Source organism: Motacilla alba, chromosome 1 (genome assembly GCF_015832195.1).
Source record: "Motacilla alba alba isolate MOTALB_02 chromosome 1, Motacilla_alba_V1.0_pri, whole genome shotgun sequence".
In the NCBI taxonomy this organism is placed as follows: Eukaryota; Metazoa; Chordata; class Aves; order Passeriformes; family Motacillidae; genus Motacilla; species Motacilla alba.
The window spans coordinates 30,691,222-30,702,814 of record NC_052016.1 but is presented as its reverse complement, the minus strand read 5'-3'; the positions used below and the strand labels follow the sequence as shown (position 1 = coordinate 30,702,814).

The following is an 11,593-nucleotide window of genomic DNA, read 5'->3' as shown; positions in this document are numbered from 1 at the left end:
TTAATTTTGTATGGTCATTCCTAATATATACTCTAAAAATACGGAAAAAAAAATTTAGACATTTTAGATTCATTTATAATTTGACAGTTATAAACCATGGGCCACATATGAAAACAGGCTGCCCCTCCTCATGGATAAATGACAGGCGGTATATTAATATAGCAATAAGCCATCAATACAGTACATATAAGCTTTATACACAGAGCCTGGACAGGATGGCAGAGGAGAACAAAGGCAGGACTGTCTTCAGTCCAGAGAAATGCATCACTTACTGCTTACTATACACTCTGGTATGAGGCTCTGACACTGAACTCATTGCTTATCTTAAGAATTCTTCTGACAGTATCTTTCAACTACGAAAGACACATTTTTGAAGGGAGGAAATTATAAAGCAACATCTTTTTCACTGCTCTGAGAGAAGAGGCTTTGGAACACACCAGGAATCCCTTATTGGCATCCCTGTTCCCTTGCCTATTTCAAAACTCTCCGAATAAATTGGAACCTATTTTTCATCTTAGTCAAAACACAATCCAGCAGATGCCTCATCAGAAATTCTGAGATCACTATGCCTGGCACTCTGCAGAATGACTTCCCTCTCTACCAAATGAATGCAAGGCCTTATCAGTCTGCCAAGGTAGAACAAAACACCAGATGATATTGCCACCTGCACTCTCTCGCTCAGTGCTCCAGATGTTGAAGGGCATTACTGTAGCTGCATAATATTTGTTTTCAGTAGCGGGCTCAGTGCAACCTAAGCCTCTAGACAAAGCCTTTCTAAACACACACACACAAAGATGATGCATTCATACTGTTTAATAAACTTTTGCTTTATTCAAGCTCTTTCAAAGTGAGGCCACGTAAGCTGCATGTAAAATTCACCAGCTGCTACAAAGGCATTCCAGATTTCCATTTCCCCAGACACTAGGAGACAGGCACAAATGAATACAACTTTCCATATATACAGCTTGAATATTGTCCTCATTCACATTTGACATCCAGCCCCAAAACAGTTCCAAACACTCTGTCAGTGGGGAAAAACAGCTCTTCCCTATGTTAATAAAAGATTAACTCTCTCTCACTGTGAGCAAGAGCACTCCTTCAAGCCAGCCTCGTGCTAGAGAGAATCTTCATCTGTATCGATGTCACTGCTTGGTTTGTTCAACCTCTCAAATTCCTCTCCATCCTACAGGAACCAGAAGCAAAAGAGAGCAATGTGAGCAAAAGTCATCTTACTATTAATATCACTGAAAAAAAAAAGACTAAGGTTTATTTCAAAAGTATCACTTAAAGCAAAATCCTGTAATCCCTGTAATTTAAATCTCTTACAAGTGTGTTATAAAGTTTAGGAAATACAAACTCATAAAAAACATTCCCTGAATCTTTAACACTTTTTAGTGACCCACTGCCTAAAACAGCTTGTAGCCCCTTCTTCCATACAATTATAAAATGGTTTGGGTTGGAAGATACTGGAAGGATGCTAGAAGGTGTCCCTGGAGCCTTCTCTTCTCCAGAATGAACATCCCCAACTCTCTGAGCCTGTCTTCATAGGAGAGGTGCTTCAGCCCTCTGATCACCTTTCTCTGGACTCACTCCAGCAGATCTAAGTACCCAGAGCTGGACAAAGTACTACAGGTGAGGTCTCAAAGAGACCTTGACCTGTTGGTCACACTGCTTTTGATGCAGCCCAAGATATAGCTGGCTTTGCATGCTCACATAGTGCTATTCGTTTCTACAACAGCTGCTTAGTTGTAAATACTAAAAGAGATGACACCTGGCACACCAAAAATATATGAATTTTTATTATTTATTGCTCATTAAACAACAACTTTAAAAGGCACCATGTAGAATTTCTGGAAAGTTTAATGTTTGCGCTCCAAGTTTAATGTTTACTGGAATGCAGTGGGGACAGCGCTCTCTGCTGGTCACAACGTGCATCCACGGCTCGTCCGTACCCGCGGGCCGACGAGCACAAACATGAACCCTTCCCATCAGGCGACTGCTCAGCTCAGCTGAATGACAGCTCTAAGAGCAAGCCGTGCCTGACACCTTCTAGCTAACTAGATCACTATTTTGTTCAAATAAGAACAAAAAACACTAGCACGCCTGGAGGAAATATATAGCAAAAAAAAAAAAAAACCCCAAACCATGTTAAAACTCTGTGTTTAAACATTGCCTTTTTGTCTTCAGCTATCTTTGACTGCTATGGTAGCAAGAACCTTAACATCAACAGTGTTAACTTCCTCATCATGTGGCCTAAGCTAGACAGACTTACCATTCTGTTTAGGTACAATTACTTCCCAGGCATCAATTCCAATTTCTCAATTGGGTAAGTAAACTCTTGGTTATAAAGCTTTCAAGAAAAGACTTGTACAAAGCTGAAGTTGCTCAGAGGACTGTCTACAGTCACAGCAGGAAAACAATGCTTACCTAGGCTTCATGATTTCAAAAAGTGCCAAATGGAAAGCAATACCCAAGATTTTAAGAAATACTGCAGAACTTTGGTGTTGAGGGATGAGCCCCGTCGCACACAAGTTGATTCTTCCAAACATATCATAGCCTAAAGGGAGGTGAAACAAAAGAGAAACCAAAGGAGACAAGTACTGAAAAGCCTTACCCCACTCGATCTCTCCCATGCATCTCCTTTGATGAGTTTTCCCCTTTCCCGCAGAGTGACATATTCCAGGCCTCTTGCTTTACTGGCATTATAAATGAATATGGAGAGAAGCACTACAGGAGCTTCCAAAAAGAACTCTAGAGAAGGCCTGAAGTCAAAGACGATGAAAGACACAGTGGTGATGATGACAGTGTTGATCTGAGCAGTCATAACATGAAACATGTTGTCTCGGAACTTCAAGATGAAGGCTACAGACAGCCCCAGGAAAGCTGTGACAAATATAAGAGCCACAGAGAAGATGTTGTGCCCATAAAAGAAGCCACAGTTCCCTATCTGCCTCCGGTCCTTAGCCTGCAGTGCCAGCATGAGCCCATTGAACAGCACCCCAAAGGCATAGAGTTTGCTGTTCTGTGTGAAGATGCTTTCCCCAAGCTGATCCACATCTTTCAGCATCTTTTCATTGTAGATGTTAGCCAGGGCAGACACAAAACACTGCACTATAATAAGCAGATGGCCCAGGCTGAGGCGGAGAGGCTTCAATGCTCCTGCCATGGTACTGGTCACATTCCACTGGAAGCTGTGAAGGAAACTTGGTGCTGCGCAGTTGCCCTTTTCCGCACATGCTTCCTCAGGTCCAGTAGCAAGAAGGCAGTGGTTAGATGGCCTAAAAAACATACTGTGATGAAATCCATGTGCAGCCAAGCTGTGCTGATGGCCTCCAGTTCCTCGAGTCAGGGCAACGATGGACAGGAATAAAATCACCAGAGACGCCCACTGTACCCAAGAGAGTCTTCGCCTGGTACACAAAAAAGCCACTAAATTTAGAAACATAGTGGCATAAATTAAATGATAGAACATCCAGATCTATAAAACGTAAAAAAGACATAATGCCACAGATAAGGAGACAAACAGGTGTAAAGTCTCTTCAGAATACAAAAACAATGCAAAAATGCAACGTGATTTACTATGGCAAAGGGGGCCGAATCTGGCAAAGAAAGAAGTATAAAATAAAGTATTCTGAAGAAATAAGGAAGGCCTTTTGAGATCACGTTATTTCTAGATACTGATTGCCTAACAACTTAAAAGTAACTCTTGTCTCCATGGCAACAAAGGTCTGATGAATAAAGCAAAAAACATCACAGACATCCAAATAATTACCATCTTTCTTTGGAAAAGGTTCACCATACTGCTCTTTTCCCCTATGACTTGGGGCCCTTTTCTAGTATTACATGATGGTAACTCTTATAAATCTACAAATGTAATTCATAAGACTATTAGAATTATTTATACCGTTTTTCCACTCAAACAAAGCCTGTTTATCTTGGTGAAAAATCAAAAATTTGGAAGATTAAGTGACATCACAAGAGACAAAACTAAAATGAGAAAAAGCATTTCGAGTCAGACTATCAGGCACTGTTTTGGCATATTAACACATATAGGAGAGGCTTATATTTGCCATATTCAATACAAGCAACTTTTACAGTGTAAAGTTAATACCCATTTCCCTGACAGTCGTTTTTGAATCTAAATAATAATATAAAGATCACAAATTCCGCCAAGAAGAACACTTAGTCTGGCTTTTGTCACATGAATAATGAACAAAACACACCTCTATCTTTCACTCTTATGTATCTTGTTTCCTCTTACTAGACCACATTTACACTCAGTTAAGAACTGCAACAGACTGGTAAGAAGTACTGGCAATCATGAAATAAGATATTTAAAGTATAAATGAAAGCTTTATTCTTACCATTCAATGACTATATAATCATAATTTTAACTGTTTTCTACTAGAGTTGACCCAATGTGTAGACATATGAAGGGACTCCTAATAACATATTATTTCCTACACCTTCAGATGTAGAAAACAAAACCACCTCTCCAAGCTGGTATAGCCGCAAAAAAGAGAATTGCTGTTCCCGTCAGACAAAGAGAAAAAAATGTAGCTTAACTTCATCAAAGCTGGGAAGATTTAAATTTCATTTACTTTACCAAATACTACTTACTTTAGCACTATCCTGAAGAGAAGAGCTGTTGTTATAATGACAAAATTTGAGAAGAGTACAGCCATTGCCTTGAAAGAGAAGGAGAGGAATAAAATTATACTTCAGATAAAGTGTGGATACCTACAGACTTCAAGTGTTCACCTTCCTGCAATATGCCAGAATGAAAAGCACTGGAACTGAATTTTCTTCCTCACCCAAATGGTACAATAACACACCTGTAAAATGATAGTCAAATCCCATTTCAAAATCCCAGGGAAACTACAGAGCCCAAGCTCCACTGCAGTGGGGAAAGCTATACTGAAATGAGGATGTGAGGAAACCACTGCAACAGAAAACTTACTTAACAGAGAACAGTTTAGTTTTTGGTCAGATCAGTTCCCCAGCTGGGCTGAGCAGTGAGCTGCAAAAGCAGCTGTGTTGGCACAAAGGAGGAAGTTGCTCCAAAATGAGAATAAGCAAAGAATAAAGCAAGGTGAGGCTGCTTCTGGCTGCAGTGCCATTTGCAGTGTTCATGACATTCCAGACTTGGACAAGCCACTTGCAGAAAACAAACTTCTTCTATGTCAAGTGCTTTTGCTGTAGAGTTTATCAAAGATAAAGAGGTGCTTGGCTTGAATTTTTAAGACTGCAACTGTAATTTTAAAAAAAAAATCTATTTTGAAGTACAACTGAAGACAATTCAAAGCTTCTGTTTAATTTTGGAATAATAACATCAGTGCTCTAATCCATGGCCATGATCCCAAGTAACCCAGCGAGCAGCATTAAAGCTGCAAACTCCTTGTGGCAATTATTGTCTGTTTTGTCTCTGTGTTAGACACGCTATACTGGGACACCAGACCAAGAAAAGGCTCTCGTAAGCATTCCAGTTACCAATAAAGACCAGAATCCACCAGCACCAGTAGGAATAAAAACCCTCTTTATGAGGGTAGGGGTGTTTTGCAAACTGTCTGTTACTCTGGACTGCCCTGCACAGTCAGTAAATGTACAACAGATTCAGGCATCTGAAGTTTTTGGTCCCATTGAGCCTCAGCTTTTTAGACAATTTTACACACAAATATATTTGGATTCAGGAGTACAAAACACAGACTTTTTCTTGAATTTTCTCATCATTTCCACATTTCAAATTCTGCTATAGAGTGTCTTTTTCATTCACCAGAGGAAAAGCACAGACTCTTTTCTCATTATCTTCATTCCATTTTATCCCAACATAACATCTGCTGAGCAATAATTCTGATGAAACAGCACAACACAGGCTCTCAGGTAAGCTGAACACTTACTGACAATGAGATACCTGCCTAAGAAAACACATCTTAATTTTCCACTTTGCAAAATTAAATCTCAGTAAATATTTACATTAGGTGAACACTGTGGAAGGAGAAAAATTGAATAAACAAGGAAATCTGGCAGAAATCACTCTGGAAAAAAAAAAAGAGCCTTTATGTAAAATGTAGACGTAGTTCATGAACACTCTGGTTTTGCTTTAGAGTCAATGCTCCCCATCCAACATCTCTGGTAACATTATGAGCAAAATCTTTTGAAGGATAGTTAAAAAAGTTAATTTTGAGTCACTTTGTTCTCTGAAACGTCAAGAGATCTCTGTCCTAGATGGAAAGGAATATGAATATCACAGTTCCCTATGCCACTAATGTGCACGTCACAAGTAAAGTCTCAAAAGGTAAGTCTCTAGGAAATTTAGCCACTACAAAGTATCCACAGTTAAAGCTGAAGTTTCAAGCAAAAAAATCTCACCAAAGCAACTCTTTAATTCCAGCAGCTGCTCACCCAGGCACTACTTAGTCCCAAAATTACTTTGTATTTAAGGTCACATGACCAAGTTCAGTCGGGTAGGGCCATCTCCTTTTTAAGCATCTTTACATTTCACATTCATGGTCTTGTACACTATCAAGATATTCTATCTTAGAGATATTCAGTTATCTCTTTTAATACTTCTTTATTATAATAATGTTACAGTTTCAGCTAACCATCATAGAATTTCTCTAATTAAAAGATGCTATAAGTTCTAAAAAGAGGAATCCTAGAGAGCACATGTTCTGAGGGGACAGAGACTAGGTATGTCTGGGTGTGTGTATGTAAAAAAAAAGCTGTCCATTCCACAAAGGATTACCTTAACTCAACCAAATGAAATTGCTTAAGAAAAAAATAGCAGTTATGTAACCTCCTATGCATCAGGCTTTGCTTCTACAAATATTATCGCCGAATTTCCTTTCTAAAATTAAAAACCAAAACAAACTGAAACGACCCACAAATAAACAAAACAAAAAAACCCAAAAAACAAAACCAAAAAAACCCTCAAAAACAAAACACCGAAACCCAACCCCTACCCATCAAAAATCACCCAAACCACTAGCAACAAAAAAAATCCCATCAACAAAAAAAAAATCCATACAAAAAAACACAGAACCAAGCAGCTGTCCATGTTATTTTAAGATATCTGACTCTTGATTTTACTAGGTTTTTTGAGCTGAGTCCTGGTCTAGACTCTGGACTGGTCTGTCCCTGGCAGAAATATACACCTAAGAGAACAATATTTTAAAGAGGAATTCTGATAGAGAAGGTAGAAAACAATTTATTTTTAATGTTCAACAGGGGGAACCACCGTATTTTATAGCAAGCAGAAACCATCTGTTTCCATCTTACTGCAAACATAGATTCTGAACCAAAAAGTATCATGATACAAAAAATAAAAGCAAGCACAAAACCTGTACAATTTCCTGAGCATATGCAGGTTCATCCAAAAGGATGAGGGTAGCTAGGAGAAAGTAGCAACTAAATTTTATACCTAAACATAGCTAACAAACAAATGCAAAAATTAAGTCTGTTTTCTTCATCCCCTCCTCAGTTTCTGTTACACCTTTTCCCTTTGCGAGTTACATTTATTCACTTTACATCACATACAGAGAGTGGTAAAAGCCCCACAGAAACGTGCAGCTCAAATAACAGCAATAGAAACAAATTGATTGAAAGAAATACAGAATTGAAAAAGGCAAAGGACAAAAAATACCAAAACCCCTCCCACTTCTTAAGCACTTCACCCTATTTCTAAATCACGTTGGATGGAGAAAATATCTAAAGAGTCGTCTATGCTGAAAGCTGTACAACACTAACCTGTGGGAAAGAGAATGGGAAGGTAACAGATTGTTCTTTCTGTGTTAAAACAGCAGACAGCTCAGTTACAATCTTGCCTTGCCAGTGTTACCACTGATAGCCTAAGGTAGATAGGTAGATAGCCTAAGAGCAGTATTACCCACCAGACATGAGATGTCATGTTATTCAGTGTAAGTATACTTACTGGCTGGAGGTAGGACAGTACATAGAAGACAATCAAGTTATCCAAAAAGTAAAGAAAGGCAGGAATTGACCATTTCATGGAATTGCATACATTCTTCCAGGAAAAACATTCCGAGAGATGATCCATACAACCCTTTTCTGAAAGGAAAAGAAATCAGTAAGAAAGACATTCACTCCTATTATTGAAAGCCTGTTCCCTTGTAACAGAATACGTACCACTGTCCTCTTTTGAGGAACACCATTAGACTGAAAACCCTTGGGTTCCACAGTTCTCTGGCAACACAGGAACCTGTGTTCCAGGGCAGAGCACACAGCTGGAGCAGCAATCCTGTGTGGTGCTCACTTCCTTGCTTCAGCAAAGAAAATGGCACAGAACCTGTTACATCCATCACAGTGTTTGTCCACTGGGAGCAAAAATTCCATTGTCAACCATTCTTTGAGGGCCAAAAAGTACCCCAGAGTCCCTACACAACAGTGACATCCTTACTGGGTGTGACTTCCTGTTAACTATTGATCAAATCTACAACAGGAACAATGACATAGACAGTGGATTCCTTCACAGAGAACCCAAAGGTCAGCCAGTAAAGTCAGAAGTACAAAACAAACCGGAATTCAGTATTTGCAGACCACAGCACATGATCTGGGCATAAAGAGAACATATAGGAAGAAAAGAAGAAAAACATGGACAAAGCACAAAGAATGACATTTACTTAGGTATTCAGGACCCAAACTTTAGGAGGAAGACTGCGATGAACTTCAGACTACTCCAGAGCTGGTGCCAAAAGTACTTTGTTAGCATAGATTTAAAACTACCCAATGATATCTAATCCTCTCCTGAAGCACCAACACATTGAGTTCAGCAAAACTCAGACATCTGGATTAAAAAATGGGGAAGGTGAAAATTTTATCAGCTTCTGGAGAAGTAGACAAAATCAACTGTTCAATTTAACACGAACCTCCAGTGCCTGACACCCTCTGCCAATTTAAATATTTATTCTGTACCATTTTGAAATGCTATTAAGTTAATCTCTCATAGTTTTTACATCAGGACAGAAGAAAGAAAAAACAAAAATCACCTGCAATGCAAAACCTGTGGCAAGTCATCTTTTGTTAAAAAAAAAGTGTTTGTAGGACAGCAAATCTTAGAAAGTCAACACATTTTAGTTATTTAAAACATAGGTACTTACCTTTTTTCCTATTCCAGAGTGCCAACACTACACATAGGACCAGTTTTACTACTTCAGAACACATGTTCACTGTCGTAGGAAGGTAATCATACTTGTTATCTGTGGGATCCAGCAAATCAGAGAGTACACAATCAGTTTATGTCTCCTGCATTCATAATTTGAGCAAGAATCTATTTTAACCATTACAAACACAATTTTAGTCACAAAAGGCTCTGTCAGAACTTTGGTTATAAACGTTTCAAAGTTTATGACATAGAACTTCCTGAATAGCCTCTTTTCTGAGTTGAAATCTTTCCTCATTTGGTCCCAGTTTACAGCAGAATTTTTTTGGAAGAACTTAAGAACATGGCTGTTTTAAAAACACATAAAAACGGGAAGGTTTTCCCTAAAGACCAATATGGTATTTTTTAACCCCCACAAAAAACAGCTTCCAGGATGACATAATCTTCTTTTAGAACTGGCAATACCAGCCAGTTTTAGCACTTTATCCAGTAGGATACCATTTCTCTTCTAAGCTTGTTGCAAGGGAAACATTTCAATCAAATCATGTACCGCCAAGTATGCTTACACAATGTCATCTTTGAAGAATTAGCTATAAAATAAAACACCTGACTCATCTTTAAAATGTAGATCATATACCTTGCAACCCAAGTTACACTTTTATGGTAGTCCACTGGCTAGACAGAAATTTTCCAGTGCAGAAACATGTCCCTATAAATATAATAGGATGTTTATGCAAAGAACTCTGCAGGTGGAGAAGTAGGTTATTTGCATATGTTTTAGCCCAAATATCAACGTTTTCTTATTCAAGGTACATCGTGGGTATTTGCCCAGCTGTACCTTCATTGGCAGAATACTTCATCAGGAGGATTCGACTTGAACCCAAGGCAATGAATACTCCTCCAAGCAGAAAGGTCTGGCTGGTTGTCTTGGAGCAAAGGGCAAGTCGACTACACCACTCCAACTTCATCCTGCTGCCTCACCGTCAGTGCTCTTTGGATGGCAGGATAAAAGCCCTTTGGATGGCAGGATAAAAAACCACTGTAAACAGTACTTCCAGAAACTGGTTACACGAGGCAAAATAAGTGCATTTTACGGCTTTGTGTTATACAAAGATGCTTATATCATAGAACAAGCCATGATTTTGTTCTAGAACTATAGTTTTCTTACTTAAAAAAAAAAAAAAATCTATTTCAACCTATGACCGAACACTGCCATGTCAATTAGATCATGGCACCAGGAGCCATGTCCCATCTTTCCTTAAAACACCTCCCAGGATGGTGACTCCATCACCTCCAATTCCAATACATAATCATCCTTTCTGTGAATGTCCAACCTAAACGTCTCGTCGCATAGATTAAGACCATGTCCTCTTGTCCTGTTGCTGGTTGCCTTGGAGAAGAGGCTGACCCCACCTGGCTACACCCTCCTTTCAGGCAGAGAGCAATAAGGTCACCCCTAAGAGAAAGATGTGTTACAAGGACCATCGAAGGGGGATAAACGATACACAGGGACTCTGAAGGTGGCACAAGGAGGCTGTTCCTGAGAAGTCCGCAACTACGGTATACGGGCTAGCTAAAAGGATTAAATATTTCACATGCTTATTTTTCTTTAATATTTTTTAAGTGCTCTTGCTCCTAATCCCAGCAAGGAGAAACGCTACAGCAGAGGAGAGAGACCAACCCCTTAGGGCTGACCTGGCGCCGGCTCGTTCCCAGCGGCAGGGGAGGCACAGGACAGCCGGAGCCGAGCACCGGAGCCGCGTCCTCCACCTTCAGCGCCGCCGTTACCCGCCCGAACCGTTAACGGGCCCAGGGGCCCCAACAGCCGGCTGAGGGAGAAGCGGGGAGGGAGAGCCCTTCTGCACCAGCTAGGGCTGGGCTCCGTCCCATGCCGGCAGGGCGGCCAGAGCGCGGCTAACAGGACCGGGGAGACACCCACCTCGCCACCTCCTCCGCAGCGGAGCTGGAACAGCCGCTGGGCTTTGCCGACCGCCTCCTGCCACGTCGCTGCTTCAGGCTGCAGCCGCGAGCGGCGGGGCGGCGGCCGCGCGAGGCGAGCGGGACTCCAAGACAGCAGCTCCCGGTGCTCGGACGCCGCGGCCAGGCGCACCGGGTCCCGGGAGGCTGCGGCAGCGCGGTCCGCCTCACTCATCCCCGCCGCCCAAGGCCGGGCTCGCCCCGGGGTCCTGCACGAAGCCCCTTCAGCAACTCCCCAGCTCCCGACTCACCCCCCCCACCCTCCGGCCTCACCTGGCCGGGCGGGGCGGCTCGCGCGCGCCCCCCGCCTTGCCTTGCCTCGCCTCGCCTCGCCCCGCCCCGCGCGGACACGCGCTCGCCCTCCTCCCCCGCTTCGGTACGGCCGGCCCGGCACCGCCCCCGCCACTTCCAGGAACCCGCCAGCTCCGCCCCCCAGCTCGCGCACGCCCCCCGGCGGCCGCGTGAGCCGCGGCCCCGCCCCGCCCCGCCTTCCGCCCT

The 11,593-nt window shown here is 41.7% G+C and overlaps 1 protein-coding gene across 3 annotated transcripts; it reads right to left on the bottom strand.

Moving 5' to 3' along the window:
- On the bottom strand, positions 1–11,510 carry SLC35A5 (solute carrier family 35 member A5). Of its 3 annotated transcripts, none has more exons than XM_038131836.1 (7): positions 11,369–11,510; positions 9,957–10,132; positions 9,117–9,215; positions 7,931–8,067; positions 4,621–4,688; positions 2,615–3,410; positions 1–1,183 (listed from the first exon to the last, which is right to left on the bottom strand). In XM_038131836.1, exons 2-7 carry the CDS (start codon positions 10,084–10,086, stop codon positions 1,115–1,117), a joined length of 1,299 nt encoding a protein of 432 aa, XP_037987764.1. In that variant the 5' UTR covers positions 10,087–10,132; positions 11,369–11,510; the 3' UTR covers positions 1–1,114. The 3 variants fall into 3 exon arrangements, with proteins under 3 accessions (XP_037987764.1, XP_037987755.1, XP_037987772.1); XM_038131827.1 differs by lacking the exon at positions 11,369–11,510 and adding an exon at positions 11,058–11,362; XM_038131844.1 differs by lacking the exon at positions 11,369–11,510 and having other exon boundaries at positions 7,931–8,069; positions 9,118–9,215; positions 9,957–9,973.
- Between the last annotated feature and the right edge of the window lie 83 nt (positions 11,511–11,593).